General features: G+C 47.1%; 1 protein-coding gene across 8 annotated transcripts in view; it reads right to left on the reverse strand.

The window, feature by feature from the left end:
• LOC106651608 (nuclear factor 1 X-type) overlaps nucleotides 1-23465 on the reverse strand; it is a 57224-nt gene that overhangs the window by 26246 nt on the left and 7513 nt on the right. For 7 of the 8 annotated variants that reach the window (XM_023462283.1, XM_023462282.1, XM_014370191.2 and 4 more), the window contains exons 1-2: nucleotides 21345-21922; nucleotides 6651-6806 (exon numbers count right to left, since the gene is read on the reverse strand). In XM_023462283.1, the coding sequence (XP_023318051.1) occupies nucleotides 6651-6806; nucleotides 21345-21425 (237 nt within the window). In that variant the 5' untranslated portion in view covers nucleotides 21426-21922. Of the gene's footprint in view, nucleotides 1-6650; nucleotides 6807-21344; nucleotides 21923-23465 lie in introns of those variants that run through there. The other variant, XM_023462284.1, reaches the window with a different exon arrangement.

The following is a 23465-nucleotide window of genomic DNA, read 5'->3' on the forward strand; positions in this document are numbered from 1 at the left end:
CTTTCGGAAATGTCGATGACGCTCCGGGGCTGCTGCGCGCATCGCGTCCAGAAGACTGCGCGCGATGAATTATGCCCTTTGAGCCGCTGCTGTACGATCGAGTCTTTGCCGATCCCGAGACCCGCCGCCGTCGACGCCTCTCTCTCTCTTACGAATCAGAAAGGATGAAGCTTTTCGTACTTTTTTCCATCGACCATCGCCCCGAGTTGATTTCTCCTTGCTGTAAATTTAATAACGGCCGACGCGACGGCCCTTGCCGATGTTGACCTAAATCATAAACGTCGGAGGGGGCAAACAAGCGGCCACGCGTTATCACGCCCTCCCGGCCCGATGTTTAAAGATCGTTAAAAAGCCTCTTTAGGCTCTTCAGGTTTGGCCGGCTATGGATGCGCGCAGACTTGCACACATAGCACACACACACACATACAGACGCACGTGCAGAGAAGCACAGCTCGTAGACACACGTTACCGCAGAGAACGAGTAAGAGAAAAAACAGAAAGAAAAAAAGGAACGGAGCAAAAAAGGAGCAACGAGCAGCAGCAGCAGCAGCAGTAGTATAGCAGCGCATCGTGAATCAAAACACGTAGTGGCCGGCGAGAGAAACTCGATAATCCCTCTCTCTCTCTCTCTCTCTAGCGCGCGCACTGCACACTTTCATGGAGCGAAACGTTTTCAAGTATATAGCCGCCGCGCGTAGTAGCTCTCTCGCTCTCTGCAGTATAAAAAGAGAGAGAGAAAATGAAAGAGAGCAACGACGGACGGGCGGACGGACATGCCGTGAAGAACGTAATTTAAGGGAAGTTAGCAGTGAGTATATGTGTGGCCGGGAGCTTGCGAGAGCTCTTTTATTTTTATCTCCCGCCTTCACTGCATGATTCGTTGTTATCATTACTCCATGCCCGATTAAGGTTTTAAAGCTCCAGCGCGGAGTTATGAAAAGGAAAAAAAAGGCAACAAGCAACAGAAAAAAAGGAAGAAAAAGCAGCAAAAAAAAAAAAAACAACAGAGGCCGGATCGAATTATTTTGCACGACACGAGGAAACGTCAAAAGTAGCGCAGAGAGAAGACCGCGACGCATGCGAGAGAGATTATAAAGCCCCACTAAGGATTAGCGCCAAAACTTTGGTGGCAGCGGGGCTGCTGGCCGAAAATTAAAAAAATGTAGATTTTTCGTTGGGCTGTGAGAGACTGCGAGAAATAAAGAGCATCGGAGAAGAGCAAAGAAGAGAAAAGAAGAGAGAGAGAGAGAGAAAAAAAAGAGCAAACGCGATGCGAATCTTAATCGCTCATCACTCATAAATCCATCACCTATATAAGTGTGCGTTCAGTCTATAGGTATATAAGGGAGAGAGTAAAGGGAAGGCAGTAGAGTAGCGCGGAGCACTCCACCCCCTTATCTCGTCGCGATCATAAATCCTCCTCTCCGAACTGGAGCCTTTCACTCTCACCCCCCCTCAACAAAAATAAATATATTTATAAGAGCAATCCTTAAATCTCAAAGCATGTATGAGAGTCGAGCTACGCTGCTGCTGCGTGTGCCACTAGCAGCAGGAAAAGCCAGTCCTTGCTCTCTCGCTCCTCCTTTTGCTTTTGCTCTCATCAGTGAACAGCTTCTCTCTCGCACTTGCAAGCTCCATCTCTTTATACTTGTCTATTTTGCGTGCAAAGTGCATACGCTTCTCTTTCTCTCTCTCTCTCTCTCTCTCTCACTCAGGCACACGCACACGATTGCAGGCGGTCGCGCGCGAACGTATATATATATACATATACAAGTCGTCTCTCGTGTACCGCAGTGCTCGCAGACGTCGCCGAGTTTAGGTACAGAGCAGCAGCAGAAGCAGTAGCACGTAGATATAGCAGCAGCAGTGAGAGAGAGAGAGGGAGTGTGAGAGAGTAGCAGACATGTAGTCGCGACGTCGGAGGCTGCTGCTGCGGCTACGCGGCGCCTACCGACCACCATCTATAATCTCTATGCGGATATCGATTTTGCACCCCCACACTTGCTGCTGCTACTGCTTCATACGTACGTTATATGTGTGTGTGTGAGTGCGGGTAAGCGAGGAGTGAGAGAATACGGGTTCGTTCCGCGTGTAACTCCCCCCCCCTCCCCCTCCTCCACCGAGCGAGGCCCGAGAGCCCCCGACCCCTGTTACCCGCTATCGCTGTATTTCCTAAATTTATGCAAACTAGGGCTTTTGTGTGTGTAAGTGTGCGTGCGTGTGCATGTATATCGCGCTAACCATTCATCTCGAAGGCCTTGCCTTGCGCGCACGGCTTTGCTGCTATGTAGCTGATATAGCTGCTGCACTCGCGTACACAGACACACAGACCGACACACCGACACGGCACAGCGGAGGCTTTTGGACATGCGATACTATAACTACCTGTTTGGTACGACGTCGGATAATACCTTGTTACAATTGAATGCCGCCAGTCGTATGCCGCTGCTGCTATGTGTGCTCTCCACTACACGTGTCATGCGCCCATGTGCGTGCCAGTGAAAATGTAAGCCGGCCACCGGAGCTCATTGTGCAGCGGATTCCGAGGAAAAGGGCCCATTATTGCTTACAAGCGACTCTCTCTCTCTCTCTGGCCGATGCTAATGATTAATTTTTCAAACGCAGTCGGTCTGCCGAAGACGTTATTACCGATCGTTAAACTCGCGCGCCCCGGCAATTTCCAAAATTAACCGGCAGTCAACGCTCTATAGCGCCTTTTAAAACCCGCATACTCTCCCTCTCTCCCTCTCGGGGGATAATTCGTGAAATCGAATTTTACATCTCTGCGAGCTGCGAGCTGCCCAAATCAAATTACACCAACTTGTATATATAGAGCCCGCGTATACTAGCCACTTTTCCGACGTGGCTATACAATGTGTAAAAAAAAAAAAAAATATGAAATAAAAAAAACGGAAAAAATACAAGCCGAAGAAGCGCGCGCGGCCGATTGTGTCCGAACTTTTCGTTATATTTCGACTTTACGCGTATATAACTTTTTTAAAAAGCGAGCAAACACGTGTACAAATCCGAATCTCTACCGTGTATCCGTGTGTGCATGTATACACGGATAAAACGCAATTTAACAAACTCTCTTTCAACGAAAATATTTCACCTCCTCATCGTGCGCGGGGTAAAAACTTTTTCCCCAACAATACATATATAGCAGCAGAAAGAGAGAGAGAGAGGCGAACAAAATAAAAGTGAGAGATGGCATCCTTCTACGTATGTCCATTCTATATGTAACATCCGTGTGTCCTTTTTTACCCTCTCTCTCTCTCTCTCTTCCTCTGCCTCTATGCTGCAGTATTCTCTGTCTCTTGAAACGACTGTATACAACAGCAACAGCAGCAACGGCAGCGGCGGCAGCAATTCTGTATGTGTGCGCACAGCCTCGACGGAATTAAAGTAGTCGATATCATCCGCACGGCCTGTCTTGAAATTAAGGGAACGAGTCCTGCAAAATTTCGAGGCTATACTACTCGAGCCCCGATATATACTGCGCGGCACGTTTCCACTTTCCTGAGACAAATGCTGATTTTACTCTATAACTCGTTCCTTCCTATTTCTCCTCTTTTTTCCACTTTCTTCTTCTTTCTTTCTTTCTTTTTTTCCCCCTTTTTTCTATTTTTTTGTATAAGCTCTTCTTTTCTGTTTTTCTTTTTCTTGCCTTGCTCGATATCTTTCGCTCGTACTTGTGTACTACAGCTTTGTTTTAGGGCTCGTTTTTGGGGGCAGGTGGAGAAGCGTGGCTGAAATGAAGGCTTAACGAGACTCTATATACTTCCTTTAAGTGTGCTGTTACGCGTCAATTTGCCAAAATTTGCCGCTACTACGGACTTGCTTTCCTTCTTTTCAATATATTTCATAGAAAAATTAGCATAGGACATGTAATCGAGGTTACAAGCAATGAAATTATTCCGCAACGATTTTCATGCGCAATAGACTCGAGAAGGAAGAAAAAAGGAGAAAAGCAAACAAAGGTTAATTTTTTCAACAACGTTGCCAAAATTCCGCCGGGACAATTCCCGAATGCCTTGGAAATTTTCATACGGAGATAGAACCGATCTTATTTACTGTTTATATCGGATGCGCCGATCAAATGAATTGTGAAATTTCAAAGCGAGAGACTGCATGGGCCGCACACGCGTGCAATCATAAATATGAATCTAAAATTACCCAATTTTTTTGCACGTTGCAGTCTTTTTTGACACACTTTTAGGACGCAAAAGGGAGAGCGCAAACATTCGTGTCAAAGTCAAAAATTGATATTTCATTCGTCACTCGAGTCAATTACCGAGTCTCGAGGCTTTATGCGCGTCGCGCGATCCCCGTGGAGCAGAAAAAAAGTATCTCTAAACCAATCGTGCCACAAATCGAAAACTTTTGGAGCGTACCCCTCTTAACAATAGGCGCGCACGATATCGACGGAATATAAAAAAAAAAAAAAAAATTCCCAATGCAAAACCGGTTGAAGGTTTTTTTTTTATTTCAAAGCTCTTTTCTTCTCACGCTCTCGCGTCGCTTCCCCGAAAATCGCATGATCGAGCCTGCACCTCGGTGGCGTGCTTCGGTTCCGGATCGGATGCGACGATTGACAGATTTCATAGCCGGAAAAAAGCGTCGAACTGATGGAGCAGGGAAATCCGAAAATTACTCCGAGTACCTTTCTGAAGAGAGTCTGGTGGCATAGGCAGACTTTTTTTCTTTACCAAAGCCCAGGCATTGAAACAATTACCGTAACTCGATTTGATTCAACTCTCTTTGGCTCTCGTTTGATAGATTAGCCGTGATAAAATTTGAAAGTAGGTCATAAGAATTATTCTCTTTCCGATTCAGCAGCTCGTCGAAAGCAATAGCTGAGGGTGAGAGAGAGAATAAGGGAGAGGGAAAGAGAGAAAAGGAAGAAAAAAAAGATCGCACGTGGCTCGCACAAATCCCCCGCGTCTGCACGCGCGGAAGAATTGAAAAATTCAAAAGCTCTAACACCTTCCTTTTCTTCGTCATAAATTATCTTCCTAATCTCTAAATCATTGCTCGCTCGGCTACGAATATAAACGGTTTTCCGATAAAGCTCACCACCTCCGGCTGAGGCAGTTGTGCTGCCACCGACACCGACACCGACACAGACGCCGCCGCCGCCGCCACCGCCGTTGCTACACACGCGGTCTCTCCTCGCCCTTTTAGGGAAAAATCGAGCCGAGAGTGGAATCGGATACCTACGTGTGTACGCGTAACAAAAAAAAATCGAACCTTTTTAATGCAGGATTTTTTCGTCCAACTAAATACCGCATCAGCGTCGTATGTGGACTGGATATATGCAGCAGAAGGGATTAAAATATTGATCGAAAAGCCACCGACGACGAGAGCGTGAATGTGAATTGCGGGAGTTGAGAGATAGCACAGCAGCAGCAGTAGCAGCAGCAGCAGAGTAAAGCTTGTCTGCATGCCACAGCAGTAGCAGCAGCAACAGCAATAGCAGCAGTAGCGGAGAGGAGACGGAATGGAAAAATTGTAGCGCCGGAAACGGAAGTCAATGACTGCTGCTACTGCCTCGAGTTTTTTCTTCTCTTTTTTTGCAGATAGGCTGAAGAGAGAGAGAGATGGAAAGCGGGGAAGAGTTAGTTCTGAGAGGACGTAACGAGGGGCTGGACTTTTCAAGTGCTTGTATATGGTAATTTGGAAAAATCGTACAAGGTGGGATGCTTATTGGACAGAGCAAGGCTATTCATTATTTGAGTTATTATAACGGCACATACACATACGGCATACGGTATTATGTGCAAGTGCGCGTCTCGTGGCCCACGTGTAGTCCTATCGATTTTACGCATTACGAACCTATTGAAATTTCATACTCGTAGCGGTTTGATTTTCCGCGGATCTCGACCAATTATTCATTACCTTTTTTTCCTTTTTTTTTTCAATTCGAACAATATTCGCATCGCAAGCTACAAACATGTCAACGAAATTTCGCCTCGGGCTGCTTGGAAAATTATCCCGGAAAATCGCGATAAGCTAGAAACGCAAGCAAACGCATTGACACTTTATTATGCGCGCGGTCGGAGGTCGAAATTAAAAAAAAAAGCCCAGCGACTCTCGAATAGCGTGGAATTATCGCTGCGTTATAATTTCGAGTATAGAAATTGTATCAGCTGGTGCGTGTAAACTCGCCTGAGAGTCTGTGCGGCGCACGCACATTAAAGCTCGCACGACGCACGCATAGACACATACGAGCGAGCTGAGCGTACACACACGTACACGTATTCGTGTACCACATACATACACACGCGCGTATGTTGTCTACTTCGCGAGCGCACACGAGGCCGCCCGTCGACCGAAATAGCCCGTCCGACTCTCTATACATCGTCGACGGAACATAATTATATACTCGTTGAGAGAGCTGATATTTTCACGATTGTACACGCCAGCCCGTGCATTTATAATTTATTTTTCATCTCTTTTCGGGCCGATGGAAAAATTCACGCGCGGGGAAAGCTGCGCGTCGCGGAGATCGGCTCGCTCGTTTCGGGATCGATGGCTTTTCGATTGGGGCCTGGCCAATTAGCGCGAGTTATCCGCGCGCCACGAGCCAGCGGGGCTGCCAAATTGACGCGTGAAAAATCAACGTGAAAAATCTCGAAAGGGCCACCAACCTGTAATTCTTCTTTGCACTGGCGCTCCTCCTCGAGGCTCATCCGCTTCTCGTGCTTCTTGTAGTATCTCCTCTTGGCCGCCTGTAAGTTGAACCAAGTGTACGAGAAGGACTTCACGTATGGTAGAAGAGCCTCAATGAATGGATGGAACTCATCCTGAACAAAAACGAGAGAAATATTAAAAAAAAAAAAAGAAGGGAGAAGAAGATTTTTTTTCCTCCTGCCATTAACACATTTCTACTCATTTTTAAAGGGACAGAGAAAACTTGCTGAACAATGCCTTGCTTTTTTCGCTATTTCCCAAAAAGTGGAGAGAAAACGTTTAGTACCGGCTGCTCGTTTTTTTTCCTTCCTTTTTTTTTTCGTCGCAAGGGTAACGTACACGCGGCGGATGTATGCACGAGAGAGGCTAGCTAGCAGTGGTGGTAAAAATGACACTGAAATTAAAAAGCCGCGAGAGAACGAGAAAAATGATGGTGCCTGCACGAGAGCAAGAAGAAAAGATTTGTGAAAAATGTCCATTTTGACGATTGCCTTTCTTTTCTCTACTCTCGTGTATCCATATTTTGTATTATACACTCGGTATGATTGTGCACCAAGCTCGTTGTTGTGTCGCTTTCTCCTTTTTTTCTTTCGTTAAATAACGCGTTAATTGAGCATCACCGGTATAACGCGACTTTGACTACGGAGGCGAACGTAATATGTATAAAAGCTCGACTCTTTGTTTTGCCTCTTGCGTCGACTCGAGCTTCTGCTATATAATAAAAACAAACACGATAAAACTCGATCATATTTCTCGGTCGCGTCCACGAAATTTTCCTGCTTCGGCACGATGTACACGCGTTCGAGACATTTGACCGATTCTTGACTGACTGCCCAACTGGCAGCGAATACACGTAGACGCGCGGATTTTATGAATCACATTCGGGCGCGAGACGACACGCACAACACGTGCTCTCGAGCGTGTTGCCACCTTTATTTTCAAACTTTTCACAACAAACGCAATGCGTCCGTGCTCTCCTTTATTCTCAAGTGGCTCTTTTTTCGTATGGGCGAAAATTTAACGTGTGTAGCGCTGCGCAAAAGTAAGATATTACGTGATGGCACACACGATCGGAAAGTGTAGATGCGCGCGCCCGACGACCCCCTCGAAATAGCCGAGTCTGCAGCGGAGGCAGCAGCAGTCGTCGGAGGAGGGCTACTATTAGGCGCGCACCGTAGGATATTTCCGTATTCGAGTGATGCGTCGTCTTTGTACACACATACACACATACACATTCACACAGACGCAGCAGATACTGAATTACGGCGTGGTGGAGAGACAGTTTGCGCTAACTCGCGCAAAACGGTGACTTCTTTTTCAACCTGCATAATAATAATAATTTTCGAGTCCCGTGGAAACACGCAGAGAAAGAGAAATGCAAAAATTCGTGAAAAAGGGCAATAATTTTGCACATTACAAATCCTATCGATCGGAAGGATGTGTCAGGGGACATTGAAAACGGAAGCTCGGCTGGCTGGCCCTATACATATATATATCACATCGATAAAAGGCGCGCTAGTTTGTTTTTTCGTCGTAAAGATGGAAACGATTTTTATCAATGGTCAACGTCTTAGCAGCCGCGCGCACACATGCGCATCATAAACGTACACGGACGCGCTTAATTTTTTCTTTTTTTACTCTTTCCCTAACGACGATATATTTTCAACTTTTTCAATGACGTGCGTATCGTAAAATATATACGAATATTTATATGCAGTTGCTTGCTTGATTTATATACGCATTCAGGCGCGCGCATTTTCACTCGCGGATCAAGCAATATTCTTTGACCTTGAGGAAGTATAAATTCCTAAATTAGAATGAAAGCTCGACGATACAAAACTTTTTTTTTTACCAAACTCCAACAGGAAAATGCAATTCTTCATCACCCGTCCGACTACGAGTTGGGAAGAAAAAAAGAGATAGAGAGAGAGAGAGAGAAGAAATCTTAATTCACAATCGCTGACACGCCGCGCGTATAAGAGAAGAAGAAAAAAAGCTGCGAGAAAGAGACACGTAAATAAAGCGAGTGCCGCATGCGGTGAAGCTGCTGCTTCTTCTTCTTCTTCTTCTTCTGCCTCTGCACCTGAAGGGTTCCCTAAAGACGAAAATGCGCTCTTTCCTCTTCAGCGATGGTGAAAAGGCAGGGATTTTTTCTTCCTTCGCTCACGGTATGATAATAGGATATAACGTGTTAAAAATATTTGTGTGTTTTTTGTGCTTTTTTTTCTCTCTCTCTCTAACGAATAAAAGCGAGAACACACGTGAAAACTAACCATCGAGTAGGTGTGACTTTAGTGCAGCAGCGATTGGCAGCGGCAAACACAGCGAAATACTCTGTGAGCCTGTCGTCGTCGTCGTCGTGGTCGTTGTTGTTGTTGCTGTTGTTTTTTTGTCCACGTGTCAGAGCTTGAAGGCTCGACCCCAACTGACGTCTATCGGCCTCATTATTCGTTGCTCGCGCGCGCGAGTATGTCTGTGGGTGTATGTGTGTGTGTAGTGGCTCTGCTGCGGCAAAGTCACGCTTGACACTGCCTTTTATTTTCTTATTATTATGGATCTGAACGCGAAGACGATGCAGTTGGAGCTTATCTCTTCTGTATCACTTTGCTTGCGTAGTTCAAGCTCTCTCTTCTCGTGTATAGGCGAGGCAAGCTCAGTCTATATGTACTTATATTCTCCTCACTCGCACTTAGCACAGTTTCGACACAACAACAACAGCAAAAATATCACCAACACACAGTCGTTGAACTTGAACGGCCTGAAACCCGATAGGTGAGATTTGAATTTTTTTTTTTTTTCGTAACTCTCGTGATACGCTCGATTCGCGCGATCGCACACCCACGGCTACATTGAAAATCTCTATCTGTCTCTCTGGTCGCGCGCGCGCGTGCAGTTCCGCATCATCCGAAATCTCATCTCACGCCAGCGGGCATTTTTATACATACATAGATATGTATACGTAGATACGTACGGAACAAAAAGGTTTTTTGCGCGAACAAAAAAAGCCGCGGAGGGTCTCTTGATTTGTGAGTGGTTTTGGAGAATGGCGGGGTTGCTGGGCTTTTTTGCTCGCCGCCGCCGGCTGCTTGGAATTAATGGGTGACGCTTAGACTTTCTTCACTCGTTATCGTCAAGAATCGCGGCTACGCGAACACGCATACAAAAATTGCGACGATTGGTCCGAAAATAAGCGCGAGCGAGCAAGGAAAACACCATTATCATGGCTTCAGTCAGTCATGCGCGCGGGCTCGAAAATAAATAAGCAATTAAAATATCGCGCGCGCAGCGAAGCCTCGGACGTAAGCACTAAAAAATCGGGCATGTGCCCTCGAGACTCGAAGCTCATCATTATCGTTTGGCGCGTCGACCTTCGCTTTTTGCATTTCCTGCTCGTTTGCGCGCGCGATATATTTTGGAATGCTGCAACGCGACGAGTTAGAGCTCGGCTCTCGGAGAAATCGCAATTATTAGCCGCGATTAGAAGCGGAAAAGTTGCGAGCGGAGTTTTTCAAAATTTCCTTCTCGCGTTCAGGCGGGGGGGAGGAGAGAGGGAGATAAGCGATGTTTTTATCGGGCGCGCGCGAGAATAAACGAAGCGGCGGCGGCGGCGGCGGTGGCGCTCGAGGAAGGGGCTAAAAAATCTCACGAATTTATTTTGAAACGACGCGCGAGCGGGCGGACGGGCGGACGCGCGCGCGCGCAAGTAACACGTGCTTATTTTTACCGTCGAAAAAGTCAGCTGCGAAGCTCGCAGCTCGCAGCGTACACAAGCACACAATGTCAGATTCTCGTCTGCGAGTCGTCGCGAGTGTAAACAAAACGTCTCTCGGGGGGTAAGACGCATCTCTGCACCGAATGGCAGTTTAATCGGTGGGCGCGGGCTTACGTAAGTCACGCGTCGCATCGACCTTCTTTATGATAATATATACGTATATGTATTTGAGATTCGTTTCGCGGCGGTGTTTCTTGCCTTCGATGAGCGAGCGAGCTTTGCAAGGGATCATACGCGCAGCGAGAGCAGAGAAGCATCATCGTCGTCCGAGAGAGAAAGAGAGCGAGAGAGACGTCGACACGAACGTGTGTGCACGTTAACTTATAGTATTTTTAAACCGAAGCGCACCTATTTCTAGAGCGCATTTCATTTTAGATTGTTTTTAGAACATTCCAGATCGCAAAGACAGTATTTGACTCGAAGCTGCAAGCTCTCTTTCTCTCGGTGCTGCGAAGCGCACCTTTTTACTCGTGCGTCGCTCGCTGCTGCTGCGTGGCCCCTGTCGCGCGAGCGCCTGACTTACGTAATTTATTCGAAATTTATGTAATATATGTCCGGAAAAAGAGAGAAAAATAGATAATATATAAGGCTGGCTGCGAATATGCTGTCCACTGCGGCAGAGCGAGAGAGAGACTCGAGTTGCTATATACGCAGGTGAATGGATCGAATTCTAAAATAGAAGCTCACGCCGAGAGTTGAGATGGTCAAGTCGTGGGTATTTTTGTTTTGACACTTTTACACCGTATGCGGTCGCGTACATTGGCTTGCTCCGGCCAGTTGTCTCTCTCTATATTTTTATAACGAGAGCAGCAGTAGCAGCAGCAGCAACAGCCACAGCGCGAAGAAATTTGCGTCGTTATTGACGAAAAAGTCCGTTGAACTGGCGTACGGACGCACACAGCGAAGAGCAGCAGCAGAGGAGTAGCAGCAGCAGCAGCAGCTCGGGACGACGCGACGAGCTTCTCGTGCACGCGCGTCTTGGGCCAAAAATGCGCAACTATAAACGCAACTGTACATACGCGTTCATTCATATATAATCGCTCGCACGCACACTAGAGAGACAGAGAGAGACGTTTCCGCCGCAGTCGCACGAGTCGGCGGCTCACCCGCACCGAGCCAGCGTATCATAAAACTTGCTCGTATGTGTGTCTGGGGCTGCGTCGTGCGCGGCTATACGCGCGAAAAAGGGCGAAAAAGTGGCCCCGAACGAAACTTGCACTCCGCGCACTTATAAAACCGCACCGAGCTTTAGATCCCGTCCATTGCCATCTATAATGCATGCGATATTCGAAGGCGTCGCGACAACACTGAAGACGCCGGCAGCAGTCGAGACCAGGTACACCCCGAACGCGTTATTAATAGCCGCTACTCTGCCTCTCTCGTTCTATCTTTCGCTCTTTTTCGCTCTCTTTCGCTCTCTTTCGCGCGCGCTCTACTATAGCTTCGCACACGCATGTACACACACACACACACACACACACACACATATACGCACGTATGGCCGCAGAGCTTTGAGACGCAAGTCGCGCGCGCTCGACAATCTCTCTCTCTCTCTATATGTATAATGCAGCAGCAGTTGCTCGAGTGCGTGCGCATTGTGTAAAATCGTGCCTCGGAATCGGCTCGGATTCGAATCGCGCTGACACTAGGCAAAAAAGAAAATATATACGTAGGTACACACTCACGCGCTAAAAGTTGACACTGTGTTTCGTAAATAAAAGCGACGCTACTGCTCATTAATGAACTTGCCCACATGGGATAGAGCTAGGCCCCGAGCCTCGCCTCGCCTCGCCTCTGCAGCTCTGCAGCTCGGCAGCTATGATTTTATAGCCTCGGCAAAGACAACTCGCTCACTGATTCCTTCCTCGTTTCCGAATCTCTCAAGGGGAATAATCAAATCGAAAGTCTCTTTTCTTGCTGGACCGTCTTATTTCATTTTTCCTTCTTTTTTTCTCTCCCCACCTTTTTTTTGTCTTGCTTCACTTTTTACGCCTTCGCAACAGCTCGACGTTCTCTTCTTCTTCTTAGTCTTCTTCTTGGTTCGATAAAACAGCCTCGACGTTGTCCCTTTTAACGAATTCAAATCACATTCTGTAGACACTTCGAATTAACTATGGACCTAGTGAGCGCGCTAGGCTCCTTCCTTCCTCCTCGCGCATCCCAGCGCGCGCCGAGCTTTCATTTGCTCAGTTTGAGAAATATATTATATCACCCATGCGAATGTAAGACACGGATAAATTTGCTCTTAGCATTAGCCATCGGCAAAAATTCGACTAATTGGTCAAATATTGGCGCCGTTCGTTGGACTAATCGATTTTAAATCGGCCGATTGCAACATTTCTTTCGACTTTTTCATTATATACGTGCGGTACACACACGCACGTGTATAGACAAGTACAGAAAGAAAGGAAGAAAAAAATCAATGCTAGAAAAGCGCTCAAGGTAACGCTTTTACATCTTTCTCTTGAACGTCGTCCAAATAAAATCTGCAACGAGAGGAAACAGCAGCAGCAGCGGCGGCAGGGGCGGCTCTGCAGCGCGGCAGCAGCAGCGGAGATTTTTGCAATGACTGCTACAGGGTAAGAGAACCTCCCACAATGTGAATTTATTTTTCTTTGTACTTCACGTGTATACAACATTGAGGAGATAGAGAGAGAGAGAGAGAGTAATTTCTTGCCGCCCCTTGTTTCTTCGAGTTTGCCCGTGTACGTATGTATGTACGCTATTTGTGTTTATGTACGCTCTATACGGTGTAAGATGAGATACATGCGCGAGCCGAGCCAACGAGACTAAAGGGTATACGAGGCTATTAGCAATTATGTTTTCAAGATTTTCCTTCGTTTCTCCCTCCCTTGTTCTCTCTCTCGACTCTGTTTTGTCCTGTGTACTCTTGATAATAGCTAGCGCGGGCTATATACGATGATGCCGCAACTTTGCTTTCTTTGGGCTAAAAAAATGCCTCCATCCTCCGACAAAAGATTACTCGCTTTCCGAAAAATGAATAATGTAAGGATGAGAAGAAGCAGCAGAAGCAGCAGCGGAGAAAGAAGCTCCGGATCGTACATCATTATGACGAAGGGAAAACATCAATGCTACACGGCATCCTCCTCTCTACTGCTGGTGCTGGTGCGGCTGGTACGCGTGGGGCGATAATGTATTCCTCAGGAAGCGATAGATGGATACCTATAAGCTGCTCTCTCGTGGAAACTTTTCAGTTGCTGCTGCGGCAAGTCGCAGATTGGCGTGCGCCTGCCGTAGTAGTAGTAGTAGTAGTAGTAGTAGTAGTAGTAGTTGTAGTTTCGCCGAGCGGCGGCAAGTACTTTTGAAGGAGCGATCGTATAACTGGAAAACGTCCGGGAAATCACTTTCACGTGTTGCGCGCACGCCTTGGCCCCGCGTCTTGGAGCGTCGGGTGCCGCTGCGCGTTTCACGTCGACGACCCCAAAGTTTCCGAGAGGGAAGGATTAACTTTTATTCTCGTGTGCACACGCCATACAAGCCGTTCCAGTCGATCAGACTCTTCTGTAGAATGTTGCACGTTGCGCGCGTATACTACTGCGGCAAGAAAAAAGAGCCTCCGATGACCCAGTGCAAAACTTGCGGACTGCGTCTTTTTAATCGACGCCCCGCCGACGGAGGAGCTTCCGCTGCGTCGAGGCTAAATTCATTCATTTTTTGGAGCCTCATCGAGTCGCCTTGTTCCGACTAATTGGACTATTTACTAGCGTCGCTATCCGAAATTGAAAAACTTGCTTTCGAATCGCACTTGACACTGCTGCGTCAAACTGATTTGTCCTATTTTGACTATGTCGCCACAACGTGTCGTGACTCGCAAGAGGATTCAATCGATACGCGCACTTAACTATATACAAAATGCTTCGGGATAGTTTTCAACGACGCGCTAATTTGCCACTCGAAATGTTGCAGTCCGATGTAAATAAAAGTTGTGCTTGCGCGAATACACATATCGGGAACATAGATATTGTAATATTAGATTCGGACGGGGTCGTTGAAGCTACAGAAATCACAATTAAAAAATTACTTGCATTCGCACACTCGTTGAAAAGTCGGACGGAAAGAACCAAATCAAATGTAATTAAAATTTTAAAAAAAGCAATACATTTGGTAATTAGTAGAGTTGGGAATAGTATTTAGGCCTGTTCGCTAATAATAAAAGACTATGACTGGCTTATCACCGAACCGAACGTGAAGGGGCTTTCACGAGAAAGAGAGAGAGAGAGAATAATTTGGTCGCGAGATCGAAAAATAGGTACTTAGCCAAGCACAAATATATCAAAATTAAGAAAAGAGTTTACTGGCTCGAATCACTTCCAAAATAAAAATCCTTTCAATAATCAAAGAAAAGGCAAGTGATTTTATTCTAATTTAGGCTAGATGTGAACGCGCTAATTACCGAGTTAGAAATGCGCTTGCAAGCTGTTATCCCTAGGCTGCAAGCCTCAAAAGTCTCTCTCTCTCTTTTTTCTATCATCGCTCATGACGCAGCAGTCCGTCGCACGGCTACGCGAAAATTGTCGTCTTAGAAATATCATAAATAATCGATAAATAAATAATATTAATATGAGTTCAAGCTACTGCCCAATGGGCGGGAGACAGGCGAGCAACGAATAATATATTCGTTACAACATATTGCCGCTGTTTTCGAATTTAGTGAAAAAAGGCGCACAGGTATGAACATGGCATGTACATAATATAAACGAAAACGCGTGTAGCCGCACACACGGAACTAGCGGAATTGCGCTGTGCTTCTACTCCGAGGCACATGAATCCTCTAAAATATATGCCCGAAACTTTTTAGCAAGCACAAAGTGCTCTTTTAGCTTCATATATTAAAAGTCGCTGAGGCATAATTGGCTTTGCAATTCTCCAATTTGGCCGAATACTTTTTCGCGTATATCGTCGAGGCAGCAGCTAATTCGCACGCGCCCCGCCATTACGGAACGCGATCCATAAATCCTCGACAAACTGTTAACTTTGCGTGCGCTGAAAAAAGATGTATCCGAATGTGCTCCAAGAACGCGCGTCCACCTTTTCCTTCTGACATGTCTTGGTGGCTTTAAGCTCTCTTTGGCTAAAACCACCAAATTCCGAAATTACCGCATCAACACACTGGAAATTCGATGATTTTCGAAAAACAGCATCGATTAGTAAGTATTTCATCCGGATTAAGAGTCCATCGTCGAATGCAGATGTTCAAGAAATGTGTCGATGTGGCACAAGGAGCGCGTGAAAATGCACATTGAAAAAGAGTCGAAAAAGTCGCATCGATCGTCGCATCGGTCGCAAGCAATGGCTTCAAAATGAGCTTTAATCAGCCTACATCGGGCTGCACGTCTTGCCACAAGAAAGTTTTTTCAAGATTGTGATAAAAGTTGCGTGGATGTCAGAAACTTCATCAATGACTCTTAACCTCCAGTAGCGTTCGATTTCATGCAAGAAATAGTAGCAGCGGCAGTAGTAGTAGCAGATGTAGTACGAAGTAAAAGAAGAAGAAGAAGAAGAAGAAGAAGAAGAAGAAGTAAGGAAGGAAACTTTTGTTCTGATCGTCGTGGCATCCACTCATATATAGAAAACAGCATTGGGAGGATTTCCGATTTCAAGGTCATTGGTGGCTAAAGCCTCGCAGCCGGCGGTAAATAAAACTTTGCGGACAGCTAGGCGAGGCTTAATTAGATGTAGCGAAATTTCGGAGGCGTCCAAAGCGACAAGGCGAAATTAAAGTTTCTTCATAAAAGACGTAGCCGGGCGAGGGCGATTTAAAGTCGAAATATAGTTTTACAGTATCAATGGGACATGTGCTCAAAAGACGGCATAGATATATACCTGGAGACAGAGAGCGATGAAAAAAAGAAGAGAGAAAAATGTGATATCTCCAGTTTCTCGTCGTCGTCGTCGTCGTCGTCGTCTTTGGTACTTTTGCCGAGTGTATCCGAGCCTATATCCTTGCCGATCCCCGTCTGCGATACACACACTCGAGGCGTCGTCGTCGTCGGCTCTAGCAGCCCTCGAAGGATAGAGAATATAACATTACGGCTGGCGTTGGTGTGCTCTCTGCGGTGCTCCGCTGCCGAGTATATATGTAGTACGGAGGGAAAAGGCGCGTAGTCAGCGGTAATTCGCGCGCGCGTGTCGCGAGAGAGAGAGAGAGAGAGAGAGCGACAAGAAATGAATAAAAGGAAAGTGCGAGGCTGTGCAAGAAATGAAAGACTCGCCAGATAACGTCTTGTCGGAAATTTGAATTTTTGAATATGCGCTTTAAAACGAGAGATGCGAGATGAGTTTGATCTACTTATCTGTTGAGCTCGAAAACTCCAAGTTTCTCGACTTGTCGCTCGGGCGGTGTAGTGTCGCGCACAATCGAGGATTCGCAATAGAGAGGCACGGAGCATCGATATGCCGCCGCCTCGATCCTCGACCTGCAGTGTGTGTACGGCCTTACTACACAAACTCGACTACACACACACACACACACTGTAATATATTATAATAGCGACGGTGTACAACCGCACGAAGAAATAGAAGTTGATCACGAGTATAGAATGGCTCGTGCACATGTAGGGTTCTCTTTCTCTCTCTCTCTCTCTCTCTCTCTCTCTTTCGACGTTTTGCGAATTCCGAAGCTGCTGCTCCCCGAGTAGTATTTCCATAAGTCGCCGCGCTACAGCTCGCATGTGTGTGCGAGCCCGGTGAGTACGTACGAGGCGTACGTGGCTGTGGGTGTGCGGGGGAAAGGCCGATAGTAGCTGCTTTAAATTCAAATGGGCGAAGGCAGCTGCTGAGAGTTCGGCGCGATACGTTGTTGTTGACAGACGCTTTTCGGAAGTCTTTTTCTCCTTCGTGAGCGCACTCGACTACTCGTACTGTTAAGCATTGATAGTCCTTTGCCGTTTGACATTTCATTCCGACGACTCGATTCTGGCCTCGCACATACACATTCGACTGCACGCATACATATACATAGCACACGTACATAGCATACACCTACCGAGGAGAAGAAAAATTTAATTTCACCGAGCGATTCGCTTAGAAAAATGTGTATCCGCATTACGAATGTTCGCGCGCGCGCGATCCCCCCCACCGTTGCTCCTGTTTCTTTAATTACGGCAAATTTATGACTGCGCGCGGGGGAGGCTATATAGTAACGCACATCTACACACACCTAAACTCACACAAACGAATTAAACATTCTCCAACTATTCGAGAGATCCTCTCGCGGCGCGGCGGCTCCTCTCCGGCAAAAAAAAGCTGCAAAAAAAGAAAAGGAGAGGGAGAGCAGCTCAGTTTTTTCATTACTACTATACTGGGCGATGCTACATCGTGTGTGCACGCGAGCGGAAGGACGTCGTCGGGGCGTTTGTGCAGCGGCAACTTTTTCGAATCAGCGATATACCTTTACACTCGCACACACACGTACACACGTACACACACATTCCTTTTTCTCGACATATAGAGTCAAAAAAAAAGTGATAACGCGAGCGCGAGGTAGGGGGCCTGCAGAGAGACAGAAATAGAGCATGTATGTGTGTATGTGCGTGTGTGTGGGTAGGTACGTCTGGCCTCTGCTACTGCTGCTACTGCTGCTGCTGCTGCAGTAGTCTTGGTCGTTTGAGATCGATCCTTCGTCGCGAAAGGAGAAGAAAAAATCGAGAGAATCCTAAAGGAATCTCGACCGTCTTTTGAGGGGTTACAAAAAAAAAGAAGCCTAGCACACGCTACAATAATCTCTTTATATCCGTTGCGCCTGGACCAAAGTAGTATAAAACGATGAATTTCAAAGCCAAACGTACGCGCGCGCGCGTGTGTGTACACTGTAGGACTATTTTTCCCTTTTTTTTTATCAAATATATGTATAGAAAGAGAAGAGAGAGAAAGAGAACAATAGGCAAACTCGGTTGGTTTTATTGGTGTTTGATATGGAAATTGGCGATGATCGTTTATCTTTATTGTCGCGTTGCACGCCCATAGCCTTTCGTTATCAATTTCGTCGCACCGAGAGGTAGAGGGAGAAGGGGACGAGGGTAAAAAGAGGCTTGTTGTACCAGCAGAGGTGGTTTTGTGCATAGAGAGAGAGAGAGGCGCACGTTTAAAAGAGAAAAACATTTTTTCCCTATCCCCCCAAAGCCTTTTCATACTCGTAAACGCGAGAGGCGTTTATTACGTTGTTTGAACGGGTTAATGGTTGAGCACATACAGGAATTTATATACACACGTAGAGCACATTCGAGCTGCAGGACAGTGTGTATTACGGATTATATTGATTTTCGCGGCTATACACAAGTTGATTTTCGTTTTACGCTCGCGCGCGCGCACGTGTGTGTGTGTTTGTGTGTTGGTCTGTGTGGGATGTGTCGATGATGAATGGATATATAATGTACGACTGCACGCGTACTTGTTTCACTGTGTGTGATTTTTTTCTTTTTTTTTCTTCATTCCCAGAAAAAAAACATCGTACTCGTCGTCGACGCCGTACGCTGGAAGTAGTAAAATTTATCGGAATATAATATTTAGCGCAGTGTGCGTGTGCAGATACTCGCAGCTGATGTCCTCGCATAAATCCTCCGACGATTGCGTTATATCGGCGACCTTAACATTTCATAACTTATAGCTCGCAGGATTTTTTTGCTCCTCTATCTCTCTCTGCGCTCTCCAAACGACATCTTGATAAAGATGCTTATTACCGAATGGAGAAGAAAACACGCAAACTTTTGTACTACTTTTTCGTGCGATCAAGGACTCGGGGTACTTGCAAAGAAAGAGAGAAATAGGCAAAAGGAGAAACACATTTCGCCTGGTATATTATCGGCTGCATTTTATCGACTTATTTTGCCTGTAAATGATTATTATTCGCACGAGGTCAAAAGTACGGCGAACTGGCGGCCAGCCGGACACCAATCCGTCGGATCGACGAAAGGCGAGTGGCGCGCTCGCGATCATCGCTGCAGCTCGGAGAATTTCATTCGGACAAACGCGTCGCTGTTTTTTTGTTTTCGTATTAAAGCGCGTCAAAAGACCCTAGAGAAAAATAACTGAAATTATGTCAAAAAATATTTACCAACGATAAATTCCCTTCATATCTCGCAGTTTTCTCGTACAGCTCTGCGAGAAGAAGAAGAAGAAGAAGAAGCGAGAAGCAGGGGGGACGAGCAAAAAGCTCAGCGCGAGCGGAGAGCTTACATTCAATCTCAGGCTGGCGGCGAGGGAAGGAAAAATAAGGTCATGCTCAAAAAACAGTAGAATAATTGCAGCGCAGCTCTCTGGGGCTGATACGTATACGTAGGGATCACTCGTCACTGTCGAATCCCACTCTAGTTTTCTCTCTTTCGTTTCTGCCATGCGAGTAGCGAGTCTGCGGTGTCGGCGGAAGCAGCAGCAGCAGCAGCGGCGCACGTAACAAACACGAGCGCTCGGGGAACTTTTTATTTTTTCCTCAAAAACTTTTCTAATGAAAAAGTCGAATGTCAAGACATCGCGTGATCGAAATAAGCAATTTGCCAATCATAGCCGATCGTAAATACGGCGAGAAAAAGCGCGAGTAGGCAGTATACGAGTCCCTTACTCTCTATAGGTTTGTGCCTCTCTCGGTACGCGGCGACGGCGGCAGCGGCGGCGGCAGGAAGGGTTGCTTATCGACACTGCGGCGCGGCGCGTGCAAACCATGCGCGCACGTGGCCACTGCAGCATCTCGCTCGCTCGTCGTAGTTTCGTCGTAGTTTCGTCGTAGTTTCGTCGCCGTCGCCGCGCGCACACGCGCCTCTGCATGCCGTTGACGCCTATATACTGTAGAGTAGCTCACGCTCACAGACGCATTCGGAGCTGCTGCAGCCACACATGTAGGCGCGGGGGCCGATTCTGCGCTATCGTTCCACCTCCGTCTCTATCTCGCGCGAGACAGCTACGACCGACGAGAGAAAAATCCAAGCTTTATTAGTCAGGAATAAAGTGGCGATTTTCTCCGGGGCCTCCTCCTCTCCCCCCCGTCGAGCTCGGGCTTTTCTCTCGTCGGTCGTTATGCGCCTAGCCTATACGTAGGTAAGTAAATAAGTAAGTAAGAGAATTTCATTAGCCCGAATGGCAAAGTTTTAGAGTCGTTTCTAGCTCTCAGTCGCTCGGTCGCTCAGTCGCTCACGGTCTCATCCTCTCAACACAAAACTTTTGGTCCTCTCTCTAAACTTTAATAATCAAAGTTTCGTACAAATAAAGACTTAGCTCACAGAGAGCTGCTGCTGGCTCTACTCGTGTGAGCGCATATGTGTGAGCTATAGCAGTCCGTCGCTCGTACGCGTGTAAAACAAATGCCTCGATCGCGACAAGTGACTGCGGTATACACGACGTATAAACACGGAGCGCGCGTTAAATCAGGTACGTTGTATTTCAGTCATGCTGCGGAATGTGCCTCTCGTCGCTCGTCCTCAACGAACCCACGTATAAAAATATATATACACGAGTTTAAAGAATCGAACGAGACGAGGCAGAAATCGCGTGCGATCGCCGTGAGGCGTGTGCGAGAAGGAGGAAAAAAGGAGCGAGCGAGAGCCGTGTGCTGTGCACGGCGCGGCGCACTCGCGCAAAACACGTGGCTTCGTCTGCATGTTGTGTTGCACTGCGGCGTACGCGCGCGCTATATAGGCAATAGCGATGCAAAAGCATACGCACTCGCGCACACGGCGCATACAAATTTTTCATCCGCGCGACCGCGACACTTAACGGTTTTCCTCCAGCAAGAGAATGAGAGAGAGAGAGAGAGCCAATGTGGTACATATTTTATTCATGCGAGGAAAAGAATGGCAATGCCAAACGAAAAAAAAAGGACGAGTCGAAAATGGCAATCGCGACAATGGTTGATTAATGAATGACTGACCTGGCCGACCGAGGGTGCCTGGAGGTAAGTCGACACATCCGGTTCCACCATGCAGCTCCTTAACCCGTCCGGGATGAACATGTGTGAGCTCGCTGGATAATCTAACGCTCGGCCAGATCGATCAGCAGCAGCGAAACAGGCGTCAGCTGCGCCTCTACTCCTTGACGTCGCGTGTGCTTGCAGAGAGGCCTCGGGGGAGACTACTTATTTTTTGGCTCGGCTGGTGTAGCGTTAGTAGCAAAATTGAGAATCGCAGTTGGATGCGCTGCTGCATGGGAAGAGTCGGAGGAGAGAAGATAGCAGTCTGCAACGGCACGCGTATTCGCTCTTGGGCATGCTCTTGGGCCAACGTGGCCCACGCGACTACGAACGCAAAGCCTGACTGCGCAAAGTCACGACTCACTGGCGCACGTCAGCGTGCTTCTGATATATCCGCACGTATACAGCAGTAGCGCGAGTCCTCTCGCTGCTGCTGCTGCTTTTTCCCTCCTCTCGAGCTGCTTTCTCTCTCTCTCTCTCTCATGCGCGCTCCACTACTCCTCTACTGCACTGACTCATGCTCGTGTGTGTGTGCATGTGTGTGTAGAAGTAACAGCACGAGTAGAGTCATCCCCCAAAAACGAGTTTTGTTTTTGCGCCCTCTCCACGGACACAGAAACTCGACTGTGGCGCGCGCGCGGCACACACTTTGCCACCTTGAATGTTCAGAGCGCGCATGTCTTCCTCCCCGCTGATACCTTTTTGCAGTCGCGCGCATACACCGAGGGCTTATCTCCTGAGGTTGCAGTGCTGCAGGGCCTCGCGAGCGCGCTATTACTCCTAGATAGGCGCCATCGGCCAACCGACCAAGTAACCCCCGACCGACCAACGACCGACCGAGCCGAGCGCTCGAGCGAGCTTTCGGCTTTTGAGCTTACAGATGTTGCGCGCGCGCGCGCCACAGCAAAGGAGGGGGTTATATTGCTACGAGAGGGGAAGAATGACACCCCCTCCCTCTTATTCGACGACGCCACCAACACCACCACCACTACTAGTAGTAGCTGCGCACGAGACGAGGGAATTTTTAAATTTTCAAACAAAAAAGCAGCCCAACGGAGCTTGCCTGCCGAGCGACAAACGGATTTTTAGCTCTATCGTCGTGCTTGTAAAAAGAAGATATCGTGCGACGCGATAAAAAAAAAGAAAGAACGAAAAAAGAAAGGACCGAGCGGAGAAAACCAGTCGTAAGCTAGGAAATTGTTTAGAAGCCATAAAAGTGTACATGTAAAGTCTGCAAAGCACTCCGCAGCTAGCGTATAAACTTTACAGCCTCGTACCGTACAGGGCTTATCCTTTCTCTCTCGTTTCGCTCTTTTGCTGCGCTACAGAGCTACTCAACTCTCGCTTCTTCCACTTGTTTTCTAGGCTAAACTACCCTCAGAAATCACCCTAGTCTTCTTCTTCTTTTTTTTTTTTTTGTTTGTAAGGCACTACTAGGTTTGTTTTCTCTCGTCCAGCGCGAAAGCGGAAATGAAGGAGAATGAATGGCCATTCGGTCTTTGCGCGGCTTTTTTTTCGCGTATAGCCCGGCTACTCTACTACCCTCTCTCTCGCTGTATGACGACGCTGACTATTTTTCTTTCTTACGCCAGTGAGCAAATTTTAGTTTGCGCGCGCGCGCGGCAATTTTTCGCCAAGCCACATCCTTTTACATACTTTTCTTATATATCTATACGTAAGAAGAGAGCGCGGAGCGAGCGAGAGAGATGGAGTAATTAGTATTTGGGACGAGGGCGTATATTATATGCGAGAGACTTTTTCGAGGGCGGATGGTGTTGTTTTGAGAAGGAGGTTTTAAAAACTTTTCCTCGCGCGCGCGAGATGCTCTTTTCTGACGCTTTTTTTCTCTCTCCCTCTCACCCCTTCTTGCTCTTCTTCTGCTTTATGAACTGTGCGGCTGTTTGTTTCGAGCATGTTACAAGAATGACGCGCTTAAAAGCTTCGCTCGTGAATTATTTTCCGATGTCGACCTAAACGCATTTAAGTATACAATAAAGATTAGAAAAAAGAAAAGCGCAGGAAAAAAAGGGAGGAGAAGTCGTTGCGGGACAATCGCATTATTACAAACGAAACGGCGTGCGA

The sequence above is a fragment of the Trichogramma pretiosum genome, unplaced genomic scaffold (assembly GCF_000599845.2).
Source record: "Trichogramma pretiosum strain Unisexual culture from Peru unplaced genomic scaffold, Tpre_2.0 scaffold9, whole genome shotgun sequence".
In the NCBI taxonomy this organism is placed as follows: domain Eukaryota; kingdom Metazoa; phylum Arthropoda; class Insecta; order Hymenoptera; family Trichogrammatidae; genus Trichogramma; species Trichogramma pretiosum.